At 47.1% G+C, this 18,787-nt stretch overlaps 1 protein-coding gene across 14 annotated transcripts in view; it reads left to right on the plus strand.

The window, feature by feature from the left end:
* LOC135101587 (tyrosine-protein phosphatase non-receptor type 9-like) overlaps positions 1-18,787 on the plus strand; it is a 251,169-nt gene that overhangs the window by 90,173 nt on the left and 142,209 nt on the right. For 2 of the 14 annotated variants that reach the window (XM_064005778.1, XM_064005807.1), the window contains exon 1: positions 3,976-4,476. The exons of the other annotated variants lie outside the window; for them this stretch is intronic. In XM_064005778.1, coding sequence (XP_063861848.1) covers positions 4,438-4,476 — 39 coding nt within the window. In that variant the 5' untranslated portion in view covers positions 3,976-4,437. Of the gene's footprint in view, positions 1-3,975; positions 4,477-18,787 lie in introns of those variants that run through there. 14 annotated transcript variants of the gene reach the window in all.

Genomic DNA, 18,787 nt, shown 5'->3' on the forward strand with positions numbered 1-18,787 from the left:
TTGTTTTTAGGTTTGTGGTGGTGGTGGTGGTATTCACTCAGTGGCCAAACAATCACTTTTTCGGTCTGGCCCCGAGCAGTGGTTGACTGGGTGCACGCTTGCAAGACAGCAGCAGCAGCAGCCACATTGGTGCATCCCGAATCTCCTCTTTAGTCACGAAAATTTCAGTAGCGGGAGGGGAGGCAAGCACCGGGGATGCTGGAGCGGGGCGGGGCAGGGCAGGGTGGGCAGGGTGCCGGGGAAGTAGGGCGGGGTGGGACTGCAGCTGACTGTGCCGCGGGCCGCCACTGACGGTCACTACCCGACCAGCTCTCGTCGCTGTTGTGTCTGCGTGTGAGTGTGCAGCCTTGTGCGTGTTTGTGTCCGCTGTGTGTCCCGCCGCACAGAACGTGTATGTGTTGCGCCCTCCTGTGGAAATTGGTGTGGAAATAGGTGGTGGTGGTAGTGGTGCTATTCAGTCAGTGGCCAAACAACCTCTTTTTTCGGTCTGTTTCCATCCCCCCGCCCGCCCCGTGCAGTGGTTGACTGGGTGCACGCTAGCAGGCCAGCGGAAGCAGCCACATTGGTGCATCCCGAGTCTCCTCTTTAGTCACAAAAATTTCAGTAGCGGGAGGGAAGGCAAGCACCGGGGATGCTGGAGCGGGGAGGGGCACGGCAGGGTGGGCAGGGTGCCGGGGGAAATAGGGCTGGGTGGGACTGCAGCTGAGTGTGCCGCGGGCCGCCACTGACGGTCACTACCCGACCAGCTCTTGTCGCTGTTGTGTCCGCGTGTGAGTGTGCAGCCTTGTGCGTGTGTGTGTCCGATGTGTGTTCCGCCGCGCAGCCATTGAACGTGTATGTGTTGCGCCCTCCTGTGGAAATACCTGAGCACTGATTTTTTAACAAAAATTATATATATATATATATATATATATATATATATATATATATATATATATATATATATATATATATATATATATATATATATATATATATATATATATATATATATATATATATATATATATTTTATTATTATTAGATTGTGACTCGAATAGGGTTGAATGTGATACTGGTAGTCATAGTGTGTGTGTGTGTGTGTGTGTGTGTGTGTGTGTGTGTGTGTGTGTGTGTGTGTGTGTGTGTGTGTGTGTGTGTGCGCGCGCGCGCATTGTTGAGGGTATTGGGACTGGGCGTACTCGTGCAGGGTGAGATGAGACGCTGTCTGTGTTTTTGTTAAGAGAGACAAATCGGCGACTGAACACATGGGTAAGCAGAGAGAGAGAGAGAGTCATACCAGTTCGACAACCTCACTCCCTCATTACCACCACCACCACCACTCATAACCCACGTCTCCCTTTCGCTCTGCCACTCAGCCAGCCAGCAATGGAGGCTGCGGTAGAGACTCGGTGGAAAACTTAAATCTGTCAGTAAAACTTGACGGCCATTGGGGCAGAGAAAGTTGACACGTTGGCACGTGTGTGACACCCTGGAGGCTGCGTGACATAGGGGGCATCCTCCCCGTCTGCCTCAAGCGTCCTGGACACCCGTGCACAGCTGATCCCACTCTTCTCATCCCTCATTCCATGCTGTATCTCCAGTAATCCAAAGTTCCGTGTGACCTTAGGCGTCTGACTCATTCCTTCGTTTCATTAAATTAAGTATTCATCAAACATATTTTCCACTGCAACTTTGTCCTCAAGCACCTCTCAGTGCTGGGGGACTCGTAGTACATAAGGGATTGGTGTATGTGTACAGGCCACAGCTACACACTCAGCTAAGAATCGAGTATATAGTATATTCGTTATCGGAGGACTTTCTGATATATTGCAGTTCTGTCCACTTATTACACTTGTCAAAAAAGGAAACAGTGATAGAAGATCGTTCCCTGCATGTAATTTTTTTCTTTATTTTATTTTCCCCTTTCTTCAGTGTAGTTATGAGAGGGATACGGAGGGGACCGGAAGGAGTCAAAATGGATTAAGTGTAGCATGTGTAAAGGAGGGAACAATGCGGGACGGCGGGCAGGGGGTGGAGAGCTAGGTAGGCAGGGGTTAGCGGTTGGGGGCAAAAGTAGGCTGTCTGTTGTGGGCTTGCGGGCAGGAGTGACTTGTGGAGGTGGGACTGGACTTGGGATCGGGAGCAAAAGTGAACTAGTGACTGGGAACACAAGTTGACTCGAGGCTTCTGACGTGGGTGGAGGACGGTCAGGACTGGAAGGGGATCGAGGAGTGGAGGGCCAGAACGTGTGTGTGTGTGTGTGTGTGTGTGTGTGTGTGTGTGTGTGTGTGTGTGTGTGTGTGTGTGTGTGTGTGTGTAGCGGACTGGTGTGTTTGAACAGGGCGCACTTCCTCGCTCAGGTCCGTGTGGTTGCTGAGGTAACGCTTCTGTGTGTGTGTGTGTGTGTGTGTGTGTGTGTGTGTGTATAGGAGGAGTAGGAGGAGGATCCCGCATCTTCAGCAGATGGAATGTGATTGCTTTGGTCACTGATCGACGACACACACACACACACACACACACACACACACACACACACACACACACACACACACACACACACACACACACACACACACACACACACACACACACACACACACACACACCATTTTGCTGCTTCTTTGCTGTGATGGTAAAGGTGATGGACTGCAATGGTGGGTGTGTTGGAACAGACAGGGAGACGAGTGAGCACGAATATGGTATAACAGGGTGCAGGCGTGGGCGGACGGGCGGGTGGGAGAGCGAGGCAGGATGTGGGCGTGAGTGGGTGCGGCAGTTTGTGTGATGCAGAACGAAGTATACTAAGGCGTCCTGTATCATACGCTCCTACTCCCTTCCTACTAACCATCCTCCTTTACCAGGCCAATACTGCCGCAATTCTATAGGCATGTCTCGTGAAATTCTCTCTCTCTCTCTCTCTCTCTCTCTCTCTCTCTCTCTCTCTCTCTCTCTCTCTCTCTCTCTCTCTCTCTCTCTCTCTCTCTCTCTCTCTCTCTCTCTCTCTCTCTCTCTCTCTCTCTGTGTGTGTGTGTGTGTGTGTGTGTGTGTGTGTGTGTGTGTGTGTGTGTGTGTGTGTGTGTGTGTGTGTGTGTGTGTGTGTGTGTGTGTGTGTGTGTGTGTGTGTGTGTGTGTGTGTATAGTAACTTCCGGAAACTCAAGTGGTGTGTCTCCTTCCCCCATTTTCCTTTCCTTTACATTCCCTCCTCTCTTTTATCCCTTCCCTTGCATTCCTCCCTTCTCTCCCTCAAATCTACTTCCTTGTTTACCCCCTCTCTCCCATCAGTCCGTCTCATCGTCACCCCGCAACACACACACACACACACACACACACACACACACACACACACACACACACACACACACACACACACACACACACACACACACACACACACACACACACACACACACACACACACACTTTTCTATATCCCTCCTTCCCAACATTCTCTCTCTCTCTCTCTCTCTCTCTCTCTCTCTCTCTCTCTCTCTCTCTCTCTCTCTCTCTCTCTCTCTCTCTCTCTCTCTCTCTCTCTCTCTCTCTCTCTCTCTCTCATTCACACACATACGCAAATTATAGAGAATTTCGGATATTGCGTTCCCAAAGCTTCCACGTCCATTTTATTGTTCGCTTCATTAATGTCGATTTGCATTTTCGCCGGCACTTTTATATTGAGTGAAGCAGACGTGTGTGTGTGTGTGTGTGTGTGTGTGTGTGTGTGTGTGTGTGTGTGTGTGTGTGTGTGTGTGTGTGTGTGTGTGTGTGTGTGGTTGAGCTTCCCCAACATCGTTGCCATCTCCATCATATTCGTACGATATTGAAATGGAAATAAAGAAACTAAAAAAAATTTAAGACAAAAAAGAAAACAGTCTACGTATACTCGTGCATATAAAAAAGAAGACTAGAAAAAAGTGTTATCCTGACCTACATCCTCATTTTTTTTTTATCTTTTTTATTTTTATTTATTTTTATTTATTTTTTTTTTTGCGCAGCAGTAACAAAAACAAAAGGCACAGATAGACAGACAGTGTTACCAGTGTCAGTGTGCCGTCACGCCCACCTCCCTCACCGTTGCCACTGAAGAAAAGAGAAAAGTACAACAGATTGATACCAAGCAAAAGGGGTGAAAAAAAAAAAAACAAGACCGGAATGAAAATACACTTAAGTGGCGTAGACGTAGAAAAAAAAAACGGTCGACATTTAAGGACCTTCATTACTAGTGTGTGTGTGTGTGTGTGTGAGAGAGAGAGAGAGAGAGAGAGAGAGAGAGAGAGAGAGAGAGAGAGAGAGAGAGAGAGAGAGAGAGAGAGAGAGAGAGAGAGAGAGGTCAACCCGCGTTCCAGCCCTTCAGCGTGATAGAGGGAGAGGTTGATTAAGTAGCGAAGCCGTAGAGGTGAGGGAGGTGAGGGAGTGTGGCGATGTTGTAGTGCGGAGGCGGACGGCCGGTGGGGAGGATGGTGGCCTGTGGCGGCGTGATGGACTGCTTCCTCCAGGTGAGTATCCCCCCCTTTGGGTGTGTGTGTGTGTGTGTGTGTGTGTGTGTGTGTGTGTGTGTGTGTGTGTGTGTGTGTGTGTGTGTGTGTGTCCTTACCTTGTGTTTTCCTTCTTTGTGTGTCTTTCCAGTATCTTGTTCCCTCCTACCCCTCGTCTCTCCCTTCCACGCATTCCCATGTGAACCCCCTTTTCCCTGGTCCCCCTTTCTCTTCATTTATTTCCACCCACCCTGTATATTTCACCTTTCGTCTCTCCTAAACATCCGTGTGTGTGTGTGTGTGTGTGTGTGTGTGTGTGTGTGTGTGTGTGTGTGTGTGTGTGTGTGTGTGTGTGTGCGCGTGCGTGCGCGCGCGTGCGTGCGTGCGTGCGTGCGTGCGTGGTCGCTCAAGTATAACCATCTATCCCGTAATTTTCTTATCTCCACTACACCTTACGTGCATTTCAGCACTACTACGTGATCTCGTCCCGTCCTCCCTTTTTCTGTGTCATCTTCAGTCTCTTATCCCCCTATGCCCTCGAGTTTCCTGACCTGCGGACGTGAAAGGACCTCCTGAGGAAAGAAAGAATAGGCATGAGTCACTGATGAACTCTCGGTATGGCTTGAAGTGAGAGATCATTGACAGGTTGAGGCAAAGTAAAAGCAGATAAGTGTGTTAGGGAGAGGCGTAAGGGATAACAATAGATCAAATAGCCTTGAGGGGATTGTGTGAATAGGCTAGGGCAGTATTCTTAAAAATTTTTCATCACGGTCCAATTTTTATTTTATATACTACCGTACCTTCACGACCCTGTACATCCATCATATTGTATCTTTTTCTCTCTCATGTGAAAACCAATTCGTACACACACACACACACACACACACACACACACACACACACACACACACACACACACACACACACACACACACACACACACACACACACACACACACACACACACACACACACATTGACGTTTTGGAGAGACATTTCACTTGCTGTTTATGTCTGTCTACGATGTGGCGATACAATGAACAAGAGGTTGCGACCCACTAGTAGAGTTCGGACTCGTACTTTGAAGAACCTGGGCTGAGGCGGGGAGAAAGCTCTTGTTTATTATTATTATTATTATTATTATTATTATTATTATTATTATTATTATTATTATTATTATTGGTGTTGTTTGTTAATCTTTTTTCTCCTCCTCCTCCTCCTCCCCCTTTATTAGTGACGCAGATGTTTCCTCGTGTATGTTACGTTCGCCCCATGCCCTGCTCTCGTACCGCTCTCGCCACTCCCGTCCGTGTGTCCGTTCTTGCGTCCGTCCGTGGGGAGCGTGAAGGACAGTGGCGTGGTGTGTCTGGTGCCCGGCCACATCCGCTGCCCGGCCCACAATGGCAGCTTCTGTTCGCCGTGCTCTCTCTCCATCTCCTTCCTTCTCCTCCCCTGCCTCCATTTTCGTTTCCTCTGTTCTCCCCACCAGCTCCTCTCTCTCTCTCTCTCTCTCTCTCTCTCTCTCTCTCTCTCTCTCTCTCTCTCTCTCTCTCTCTCTCTCTCTCTTCCTCTTTCCCTCTCCCGGCTCATGGGTTTGCTCTTGCTCAGTGAATTTCAACGTAGTTTATTTTTATTTATTTGTTTATTTATATTTTGTACTGTAAGTTGATTTTTATTAATAACCAAAGTATATACATGTAATAATTTTGGGGTTCGACCGAGGTATCTGCTTTTATTCATGTTAATTTCCTTTTATTTATTTTTTCCACCTTCGATTCTTCTGTATTTGTTAGCGTTTTGCAGTTTTTTTTCTCTTTTCTTGTATGCATCTTTTTGTTGTTGTTTATTTTCGCTTTTCTACATGTTTTACATAGGTTTATCATTACACGATCTCGCCCATCACCGCTTACTTTGATGATTTTACTACGCATTACATTTCGTCTGCCACCACTGATTATGTGTGTTCGTGTTGCACGTTGCGTCTGAACTCGGCATTGGGTTGTGTGCTGCGTGGCTACGCGTGGTGGGGCGCCCAGAGGGAAGGTGGAGGGAGGTTGAGGCAAGGTCAAGGTTAGTGCTAAAAAAAAAAAAAAAAAAAAAATCGGTATCTTCCATGAAATGTCGACTTGATGGAAAGGTCATGTTACCAAAGGATGGTGTGTGTGTGGGGGTTAGGGTGGGAAGGGAAGGCGTCAGGATTGTTGCAGTTGGGAATGAGGAGTTAGGGTTGGGGGCTTCTTGTGGGAGTGTTGAGGCTTCTGTGGAAATTCTGTCCTCGAAAATTTCTCCACTAAGATTTCACCCCAAATTATCTTCCCCCTGATTAAATTTCTCCAACTTAACCTAATGTAACATAACAAAATTTATCATGGGGAAGCATTATTTTGGATGAAATAGAGTGAGTGGAATATTTGTAGGGAAAATTTACATGGGAACACCTTTATCTTGTACTGGGAGTCAGGAGGTGCTAGAAGGAACGGTACATACATGTTAAAGAGGCTGAGAAAACTTTTTTCCCACATCAAGACGCATACAAAACATAATGGAATGAAGCTCTGGAGAGAGAGAGAGAGAGAGAGAGAGAGAGAGAGAGAGAGAGAGAGAGAGAGAGAGAGAGAGAGAGAGAGAGAGAGAGAGACCCAATCTTGCGACCCGGCCAGGCGTCCCTCCCTTTCCGTAAAATGGGGCGGGATAGTGTGGAGGAGAGGGTGGAAGTGGAGAGTTGGAGGGAAGGGATGGGGATTCGCGAGCCTCCACCCTTCCCCTTTCTTTCCTTTCCCTTCCCTTCCCTTCCCTTCCCTCCTCCTCCCCTTTCCCTTCCTCTTCTGTAGAAATAGAAAAGGTTGCGCTTAAGAAATTCTTTATTTTCATCCTTCGGGAAATAAGAACCTTTATCATAGTTGTTCGTCTCTTCCCTCCCCTCCTCTCTCGCTCCTTTATTTGAGAGTGGGTGCTGGCGTGCAGTGTTCGGCAGCGTGTGTTGAGGGGCGAGCTGGGTGGTACCATGAGTGTGAGGGGAGTGGGTCAGTGCAGCTTATTACATCTTGATGGCCTTCCCGCTCCCATCTTCTTCTATAGTGGTCACCGGAGCATCTTCGCGACCCTTCTGCTTACGTAGAATGAGGTTATCGGTGATAATGACTCCATTTTTCCTTCAGTCTTGCTTATCGCATTCTCTCTCTCTCTCTCTCTCTCTCTCTCTCTCTCTCTCTCTCTCTCTCTCTCTCTCTCTCTCTCTCTCTCTCTCTCTCTCTCTCTCTCTCTCAGTTCTCACCTTTATTTTGAAACCGTGTGTGCGTGGCGTGGCCTGAGTGTTGGAGCGGACGTGGTCTTAGCTGTGGATGGGCCGAGACAACGGGGGCACCACGCCCCGCCCGTCTGCTCCTCCCCGTTCAAACGGTGGGAGAAGTGGAGTTTTCCGTTAAAGCGACCGCTATTTCCTTTTTTTTTTTCTTTATTTTCCTTATCCTTAACCTTTTTCATGAAACCCTTTTTACCTTCATCTTTTCTTTCCCTTTATCTCCGTCCATCAGTCACTTCATGCTTGCTTCCCTCCCTCCCTCCCTCCCTCCCTCCCTCCTTCACTCCTTGGCAGTCAGTTAGGGATCGAGGGTCAGATTTCCCTTTCGCAAGTCATGGCTACAGTGTCGGTCATGAGTAAAAGGGAGTAGTACGTGATGGGTTTGCGAGGAAGAGGCGCACGAGAGTGGATCCATGTGAAGCCGCCGTGGTACAGTGGTCCCGCGCGCGCTTTGGGGGCAGGCGCACGGGTTCGAATCCTGGCTACGGTCCGAGGGTAGGAAGGGCATCCACTCGGGTTAACGGTTCCGAAATGCCAAATCCAAAAGTCCTTCATCAGGAGGCACCGTCTCAGTCCTAACAGACTAGGGAAAACTAGACGAAAAACACACACACGCTCCTAAATACTCTCATAAGACACATCTCTGGATATATTGTTTCGTTTGCCAATAATAAGGGTTAATAAGGTATAAGGATTGGGTATGTTGTGAAGGTCGGGGGAATGAATACACGTGGTTTTACGGACAGGGAGCGACGGTAGAGAGAATAAATTGAGGAGGTTGGAGGTATTTGAACAAACCTTAAAGGGGGGTGGGCGTGAGGGAAGGAGCTTGGATAGAATGGGAGAGGGATGGGATGCGTACTGTAGGTGAAAACATAGTATGCGCGTGAAGCGAGGGGATGGGAAGGGAGTGGGAGGGGCAGGTATGGGAGTGGATTAAGGACACACCTGCACCAGGAAACAACATATTTATCAAACAGTGACCCATCAAAGTATCCTGTATGTGTGTGTGTGTGTGTGTGTGTGTGTGTGTGTGTGTGTGTGTGTGTGTGTGTGTGTGTCTGTGTGTGTGTTTTATGTAGGAAGGACACTGGCCTAGGGCAACAAAAAAAAACAATAAAAAAATACCCACTGAAATGCCAGTCCCATAAAAGGGTCAAAGCAGTAGTCAAAAATTGATGAATAAGTGTCTTGAAACCTCCCTCTTGAAGGAATTCAAGTCATAGGAAGATGGAAATACAGAAGCAGGTAGGGAGTTCCAGAGTTTACCAGAGAAAGGGATGAACGATTGAGAATACTGGTTAACTCTTGCGTTAGAGAGGTGGACAGAATAGGGGTGAAAGAAAGAAGAAAGTCTTGTGCAGCGAGGCCGCGGGAGGAGGGAAGGCATGCAGTTAGCAGGATCAGAAGAGCAGTTAGCATGAAAATAGCGGTAGAAGACAGCTAGAGATGCAACATTGCGGCGGTGAGAGAGAGGCTGAAGACAGTCAGTTAGAGGAGGAGTTGATGACACGAAAAGCTTTTGATTCCACCCTGTCTAGAAGAGCAGTGTGAGTGGAACTCCCCCCCAGACATGTGAAGTATACTCCATACATGGACTGATAAGGCCCTTGTACAGTTAGCAGCTGGGGGGAGAGAAAAACTGGCGGAGGATAGATTCAAAAAGTTTAGATAGGCAGGAAATTAAAGCAATAGGACGGTAGTTTGAGGAATTAGAACGGTCACCCTTTTTAGAAACAGGTTGAATGTAGGCAAACTTCCAGCAAGAAGGAAAGGTAGATGTTGACAGACAGAGCTGGAAGAGTTTGACTTGGCAAGGTGCAAGCACGGAGGCACAGTTTCGGAGAACAATAGGAGGGACCCCATCAGTTCCATAAGCCTTCCGAGGGTTTAGGCCAGCGAGGGCATGGAAAACATAATTGCGAAAAATTTTAACAGGTAGCATGAAGTAGTCAGAGGGTGAAGGAGAGGTAGGAACAAGCCCAGAATCGTCCAAGGTAGAGTTTTTAGCAAAGGTTTGAGCGAAGAGTTCAGCTTTATATATAGATGTGATAGCAGTGGTGCCATCTGGTTGAAATAAAGGAAGGAAAGAAGAAGCAAAGTTATTGGAAATATTTTTGGCTAGGTGCCAGAAATCACGAGGGGAGTTAGATCTTGAAAGGTTTTGACACTTTCTATTAATGAAGGAGTTTTTGGCTAGTTGGAGAACAGACTTGGCATGGTTCCAGGCAGAAATATAAAGTGCATGAGATTCTGGTGATGGAAAGCTTAAGTACCTTTTGTAGGCCACCTCTCTATCATGTATAGCACGAGAACAAGTTGTGTTAAACCAAGGTTTGGAAGATTTAGTTCGAGAAAAAGAGTGAGGAATGTACGCCTCCATGCCAGACACTATCACCTGTGTTATGCGCTCATCACACAAAGACGGGTCTCTGACACGGAAGCGGTAGTCATTCCAAGGAAAATCAGCAAAATAGCTCCTCAGGTCCCCCCAACTAGCAGAGGCAAAACGCCAGAGGCACCTTCGCTAAAGGGGATCCTGAGGAGGGATTGGAGCGATAGGACAAGATACAGATATGAGATTGTGATCGCAGGAGCCCAACGGAGAAGAAAGGGTAACAGCATAAGCAGAAGGATTAGAGGTCAGGAAAAGGTAAAAAATGTTGGGCGTATCTCCAAGACGGTCAGGAATATGAGTAGGGTGTTGCACCAATTGCTCTAGGTCGTGGAGGATAGCAAAGTTGAAGGCTAGTTCACCAGGACGGTCAGTGAAGGGAGAGGAAAGGCAAAGCTGGTGGTGAACATTGAAGTCTCCAAGAATGGAGATCTCTGCAAAAGGGAAGAGGGTCAGAATGTGCTCCACTTTGGAAGTTAAGTAGTCAAAGAATTTCTTATAGTCAGAGGAGTTAGGTGAAAGGTATACAGCACAGATAAATTGAGTTTGAGAGTGACTGTACTCGTAGACAGATGGTGGAAAACTCGGAAGATTCAAGAGCGTGGGCACGAGAGCAGGTTAAGTCATTGCGCACATAAACGCAACATCCAGCTTTGGATCGAAAATGAGGATAGAGAAAGTAGGAGGGAACAGAAAAAGGGGCTACTGCCAGTTGCCTCAGACACCTGAGTTTCAGTGAGGAAAAGAAGATGAGGTTTAGAATAGGAGAGGTGGTGTTCTACAGATTGAAAATTAGATCTTAGACCACGAATGTTGCAGAAGTTAATGAAGAAAAAGTTGAGGGGGGTGTCAAGACACTTAGGGTCGTCGACAGAAAGGCAGTCCGACCTGGGGACATTTATGGTCCCCTCCCCAGATGAGGACTCCGAGGCTGGTGTAGGAGTCGCCATGATGATTTTGAAATTTTTGAGTGAAGGGTGTGTGTGTTATTAGGTGCTTGTAGTTTTGTGTGAAGGAAGAGAGTTGTCTTTAGAGGACAGGCTGTGACTGCCCCCTTGTGTTGTGAGACACAAAAGGGAAACGTTCAGTGAGGTCACAGCTGGGTTTAATGATAAGTTCAGCACCCCCTGAACAGTGCTTTAGATCTCACTGGGAGTAATTATCGTTTCGCCAGGTGTATGTGTATAGCTCCTTCACACACACACACACACACACACACACACACACACACACACACACACACACACACACACACACACACACACACACACACACACACACACACACACACCTTGAGGGAGAGGTGTCACATGCACTGATAGACTAAAATTGGTTCTTAATGGGAGTAATTGGTGTGCACAGACACTTAGACACACACTTAAACGCGTGCACACACACACTTAAACGCGTGCACACACACACACACACACACACACACACACACACACACACACACACACACACACACACACACACACACACACACACACACACACACACACACACACACACACACACCTGCGCACGTAAAGAGAAATATAGAAAATACATAGTTTAACTGAATGTAGCTGTATTTTTTTTATATTTTTATATTTATTTATCTATTTATTTATTTATTTTTACTTATTTATTTATTTTTTTATTTATATTTATTTATTTATTTATTTATTTTTTTATTTATTTATTTATTTATTTATTTATTTATTTTTATTTATTTATTTTTTTTTTTACGTGAGTGCGTGTACAGGTGTAGTGCCAGGATGACACTCGGGGCTTAGGGTTTAGAGGTAAGGTGTGGTGAACCTTGACACACTGGTATACACCGTTCGCTCATGCTCCGGGGCGTGAAGGACCTGCGGGTACCTATCAGCCAGGTGTGTCGGGTTCGCCGCCTCCGTCGTCAGTCACTGAACTATGTATTTCCTGGTGGTCCACTTTACTACGTTGTTTCCGAAGCATTTCTTGGGCCGCATCGACTGCGGCTGCAGTAGACAACTTGTACAGCCCATGCATGCTCCTTCAACGTTCTCCGGCGTCCTCCTTCGTCCCCCGCCCCCCCCCGCCCCTCTCTCTCTCTCTCTCTCTCTCTCTCTCTCTCTCTCTCTCTCTCTCTCTCTCTCTCTCTCTCTCTCTCTCTCTCTCTCTCTCTCTCTCTCTCTCTCTCTCTCTCTCTCTCTCTCTCTCTCTCTCTCTCTCTCTCGCTTAATCATTGACGCCAGTTATAAATGGAAGACGAAAGAGCAGACGGAAGGCACTTCCCTTCGGTGTATTGGCAATACTGCCACTTTGTGTGTGAGTGACGTCATGACAGTAGACAAACGGAGTAGCCTCGTTTTGTACTGGCGCCGCATGCGTGTGAGCTTCGCCCTGAAAGGCGTTGAGCCACCACATAGGTCTGTCTCCGCTAAGGAGTCTCATGTGATAGCTTTTTTCAGAGAGGAATTCACACTCGTTCCCCCACTGCTTTAGATGCCTATGTACTTTATAGCCTCTCCTCCCAACCTCAATGTAGCTCTCGGGCAGGGTCAGGGACCGTCGGAAGTGGGTGCCAGGCAGCTGTGAGCAGTGTACGAAAAGGGTTGTGCCAGTGCCTTGGCCTCATCATGGTGATTCATGTCATCACCTTGTGCTCCGTGTTCGGGGCTGACCAGTGAACCGCTCATCTACCGCACAGTTTGATCCTCCGACATGTCAAGTTCGAGCCCGTCGCTGGTGCCTGCCAGCTGGAGCGGTCATTTGCGCTAGTGTGCCGCACCCACCGCTCACGAGACCTGACCACGACCCCTTCCTTCTTCCAGATACCTCAAGGAAAAGCATAAAATAACGTATCCAATGTTTGTACACTTACTTTTGTTCCATGAATTATTAGCATTTCAATCGTAGAAATAGTGACAGTCTCTCTCTCTCTCTCTCTCTCTCTCTCTCTCTCTCTCTCTCTCTCTCTCTCTCTCTCTCTCTCTCTCTCTCTCTCTCTCTCTCTCTCTCTCTCTCTCTCTCTCTCTCTCTTTATGTAGGAGGGCACCGGCCAAGGGCAACAAAAATCCAATAAAAAAAAATTAAAAAAAGGCCCACTGAGATGCTGGTACCTGAAAAGGGTCCAAAGCGGTAGTCAAAAATTAAAGGATAAATGTCTTGAAACCTCCCTCTTGAAAGAATTCAAGTCATAGGAAGTGGAAATACAGAAACAGGCAGGGAGTTCCAAAGTTTACCAGAGAAAGGAATGAATGATTGTGAATACTGGTTAACACTTACATTAGAGAGGTGGACAAAATAGGGATGAGAGAAAGAAGAAAGTCTTGTGCATCGAGGCCGCCGGAGAAGGGGAGGTATGCAGTTAACATGATCAGAAGAGCAGTTAGCATGAAAATAGCGGTAGAAGGTAGCAAGAGATGCAACATTGCGGCGATGAGAGAGAGGCTGAAGAGAATCAGCTAGAAGAGAGGAGTTGATGAGACGAAAAGATTTTGATTCCACCCTGTCTAGAAGAGCGGTATGAGTGGAGCCCCCCAGAGATGTGGAGCATACTCCATACATGGACGGATAAGGCCCTTGTACAGAGTTAGCAGCTAGAAAGGTGGGAAAAAAGAAAAAAAAAAAACTTGCGGAGACGTCTCAGAACGTCTAACTTCATAGAAACTGTTTTAGCTAGAGATGAGATGTGGAGTTTCCAGTTTAGATTATAAGTAAAGGATAGACCGAGGATGTTCAGTGTAGAGGAGGGGGACAATTGAGTGTCATTGAAGAAGAGGGGATAATTGTCCGGAAGGTTGTATCGAGTTGATAGATGGAGGAACTGATTTTTTGAGGCATTGAACAATATTAAGTTTGCTCTGCCCCAACCAGAAATTTTACAGAGATCAGAAGTCAGGCGTTCTGTGGCTTCCCTGCGTGAACTGTTCACCTCCTGAAGAATTGGACGCCTACGTCATCAGCTTAGGAGAGAATAAGTTTTGAAGATTATTGATGAATAATAGGAAGAGAGTGGGTGGCAGGACAGAACCCTGAGGACCATCACTGTTAATAGATTTAGAAGAACAGTGACCGTCTACCAAAGCAGCAATAGAACGGTCAGAAAGGATACTTGAGATGAAGTTACAGAGAGAAGGATAGAAGCCATAGGAGGGTAGTTTGAAAATCGGAGCTTTGTGGCAAGCTCTATCAAAAGTTTTTGATAATTCCAAGGCAACAGCAAAAGTTTCACCAAAATCTCTAAAAGAGGATGACCCAGACTTAGTAAGGAAAGCCATATCACCAGCCAGATCACGGAACCCATACAGACGATCAGATAGAAGGTTATGAAGTGATAGATGTTTAAGAATCTTCCTGTTGAGGATAAATTAAGAAAAACTTTAGATAGACAGGAAATTAAAGCAATAAGACGGCAATTTGAGGGATTAGAACGGTCACTTTTTTATTTATATATATATATATATATATATATATATATATATATATATATATATATATATATATATATATATATATATATTTATTTATTTATTTATTTATTTATTTATTTATTTATTTATTTTATTTTTTTGAGTAACAGGCTGAATGTAGGCAAACTTCCAGCAAGAAGGAAAGGTAGATGTTGACACAGACAGACAGTTGAAAGAGTGTGACTAGGTAAGATGTAAGCATGGAGGCGCAATTTCCGAGAACAATAGAAGGGACCTCATCAGGTCCATAAGCCTTCCGAAGGTTTAGGCCAGCAAGGGCATGGAAATCATCATTGCGAAGAATTTTAATAGGTAGCATGAAGTAGTTAGAGGGTGGAGGAGAGGGAGTAACAAGCCCTGAATCATCCAAGGTAAAGTTTTTAGCAGAAGTTTAAGCTGAAGGATTCAGCTTTAGAGATAGATGTGATAACAGTGGTGCCATCTGGTTGAAATATAGGAGGGAAAGAAAGGCACAGTTATTGGAGATGTTTTTGGTTAGGTGCCAGAAGTCACGAGAGGAGTTAGATCTTGAAAGATTTTGACACTCTTAATGAAGGACATTTGGTAGAAAGCCAAAGGCAAATCCGCTTAGGGGGATCCTAACACCCACCCACCCACCCCCACACACACACACACACACACACACACACACACACACACACACACACACACACACAGTATATATATATATATATATATATATATATATATATATATATATATATATATATATATATATATACACAGATATATGTGTGTGAGAGTGTGTGTAAGAGAGTGTATAGATCGGTGTAAATAGATAGATAGTCATATTAATATTTGGAGATATTTTGCACATATATTTATAGCTTACAGTATCATGTCGAAATGGATTCCGCTATCTAGCGGTGGCCCGCCTTACCAGGGAACTCTCAGAGAGTGGACGCAGGGGTGGAGAGTAAGAGCGATAGACTGAGTGGAGAGTGGCGGCGTCTCTCATCGTGGCGGCCGGAAGTACTGTGTCAGCCGGGTGCCGCTCTCTGAGGCGCCTTTGTGGTCTTGTGGCCAGGAAGGGGCCTGCCATGGGGGGGAGTTCAGAGTTGTGGTTCATACGCAGCTGCTGGGTGGAGGTGTGAACTACTGGAGCGCCGGCCCTCGTGGCGCCACACCCAGTGCCGTGGCCGGGTATGTTGAGTCCCTAAAGAACCGTGGACGACAAGGCGGTGAGCCACACTGCTTCATAGTCATGGCAGGCTGTAAAAGACGAGGCCCCTCGTCATGGCAGGGGTGGGTGGGGGGCTGGTCGCGGTGTAAGGAGAGACCCCTTGTCACAGCAGGGCCGTGGATGTGCAAGACGAGGCTTCTTATCACAGCAGGGCCGTGGGTGTGCAAGGCGAGGCCCCTTGTCACAGCAGGGCCGTGGAGTGCGCAAGGTGAGGCCCCTTGTCACAGCAGGGCTGTGGAGTGCGCAAGACGAGGCCCCTCGTCACAGCAGGGCCGTGTGTGTGCAAGGCGAGGCCCCTCGTCACAGCAGGGCAGGGTAGGGGTTGCTAGGCGGAGCCTCTCGTCACATCTGGACGGGGGAGGGGGTACAAGGTGAGCACCTTCGTCAAGGCGGGTTCACACTTGGCAGTTCGCTGCTGAATTGCCAGCCGCTGGAAGCCGCGTTGGCCCGCCTGCTGAACTTTTGGTGCCTGGCGGCTGGAATTGCCAGCCGCGCTAACAAGACCGACAGGTTGGTCTTGTCAAGCCGCGCGCTGCTTTGTTTACATCGTGTCCTCGGGAAGAGTTGTGGGAGATGTGGTGCCCAGAGGCAGAAAAGTTAATGGTAGAGCTAGTGAGGGATCAACGTCATCTCTGGGTCCCGAGACGGTGTGTATATATATATATATATATATATATATATATATATATATATATATATATATATATATATATATATATATATATATATGTGTGTGTGTGTGTGTGTGTGTGTGTGTGTGTAATTGAGTAGTAATCGCTGCAGATGGAGCCAAGTTCTTAATAATTATCTATCCCTCTTCCTTACCTGTTGCTAGATAACTCAACTTAAGTGTCAGGCGTTCACCAGGTGTCACTGCATCCCTCATGTGAGTATCTTCCTTCTTGATAAGGGGGGTCACAAGCTGCAGAAGACCATGGTACTGATCCCTGTTGAGGCGTATCCACTGTCTCATGATGGTGTTTGGGTGTTCCACGCTCAGCTCAAGCAAAATAGTGTGGTAGACACTCCTTTCATCTCTCTTATTCAGCCAGGTCCACAAGCGTTTTCTTTTCCGTTTTAGTTTTCATTACGCCAAAAGAAATGCAACTATCACTTCAGCACCGTCGCTAGAGGAAGACATCTTGCTGAGTTGCTCTTTGTTATATTCATTTCCCGCCAACCAGCCGCCCCTTCCCAGCCGCCTATGTGAACGTACATCCAGCTGAGAGGATGTATTGCCAGCTTGTGGCGGGTGGCAATTCAGCAGCGAATTGACAAGTGTGAACCCGCCTTTATAGAGGGCGGAACATCGGTGGCTTTAGGGCGCCTGTGGCAGGGCAGCCAACACTCAAACACCAAAATCTCAACCGTTGAGTAAGTGCAGAACTTTTTAGTTTCCGAGCAAGACTCAATACATTACACTTCATTTTGATGAGTTGTGCATCGTTTTGCTGGGTCATCGTTAGCAGTCCGTCCCTGCACATCGTGAACGAAGTGTCACAACTGGAAGAGCGCACCGTGCTCCATCATGGCTTGCCCTTCCCCATCCCACCCAACCTCGAGCTGTCATCCGTTCCTTAGCCAGAGCAGATTGCGTTCCCTGATTCCGCTCCCGCAAGACCTGTGCCTCATCCCTCAATCCCAAGGACAAGGCGCGGATGGGACAAGGTGAATGGCTGATCTTAACTAAATATGAAGCTCTTTTAGGTAAATCTCTCGACTCTCGGCTCCAAGTCTCTATAATGATGGAAATCCAGTGAAGATGAGGTCACTAAAGGAGGTGACCATGTTTTTGAGATAGTAAAAATCTACATCATCCTGTACTGGCCAACAAACCCATTGGTGGTGGTCACGGGTGACGGCGGTCCCCCGGTGGCGGGGCACAACACCCTTGACCCTCCGAGGACAGGCACAGTCAATAATTCACAGGAAGCAGCGAGGGGAAGCGAACATGACTGCCTTCAAGTTGAACAGTCGGTGGGATATCGAGGCTTGGTGGGGCGAGGCGGCGCGGGGCGGGTAGGGTGAGGATGACTGAGCGACTTTGCGTCGCGGGGCTGGAAGGCTGAGACCCGGTTTTTGTTAGGCGGAGATTAGACGGGAAAATGACAGTTGCAGGGCAGAGTAAGGTGTTGATTGAAGGGGAGACTTTTTTGTAAACATTCGTTCTCTCTCTCTCTCTCTCTCTCTCTCTCTCTCTCTCTCTCTCTCTCTCTCTCTCTCTCTCTCTCTCTCTCTCTCTCTCTCTCTCTCTCTCTCTCTCTCTCTCTCTCTCTCTCTCTCTCTCTCTCTCTCTTGCATGCGAGTTAAAGCCAAAGCATAAGGACGTGAGAGGCAGTGTAAGGCAAAGCACTCAACTATCACGTTAGCACGGGAAGATGGTCCCCTCCCTTGTTGCTGTGTGTCTTATAGGGACGCAGGACTTGAGCTCCACGAGGGGCGCGTCTCATGACAGCAGGTTCGTATCGACGGCGCGAAGACTGTTCATCTTTTGGACTCCTTTCCATTTTCTATTTTTTTTTTTTTTTTCTAGATTTGTGTCTCTGAAAAACTAAACATTATTTAATATCTGATGTATGTAATTTATGACGTATTAATTCAGGATCAGTTGAACTTCATGTCCATGCTTCTACCAATATGCGCGGACGTACATACAGGTTTAATATAGTGCACTCACTTGACTAGGACGCCCACCCTTTATTTTTGTTTTAGTATGAGGCACCTCGATACATTGGTGAGTCATACAGCAGTGTTGCTACGAAACAACACCTCGCGCATTGAATGTTGTATCTCAACTATAACGCTGGTGTGTGTGTGTGTGTGTGTGTGTGTGTGTGTGTGTGTGTGTGTGTGTGTGTGTGTGTGTGTGTGTGTGTGTGTATTTGCGAGAGCCTCGTGTGGTCCCGTCTGCATATCTACACTTGTCCAGCTTTTTCCTTGAAGTTGTGCACACATCCCCACTGGGCTTGTTCCAAACTTCTATATTTCTCTGT

This window comes from Scylla paramamosain, chromosome 1 (genome assembly GCF_035594125.1).
Source record: "Scylla paramamosain isolate STU-SP2022 chromosome 1, ASM3559412v1, whole genome shotgun sequence".
Classification (NCBI taxonomy): Eukaryota; Metazoa; Arthropoda; class Malacostraca; order Decapoda; family Portunidae; genus Scylla; species Scylla paramamosain.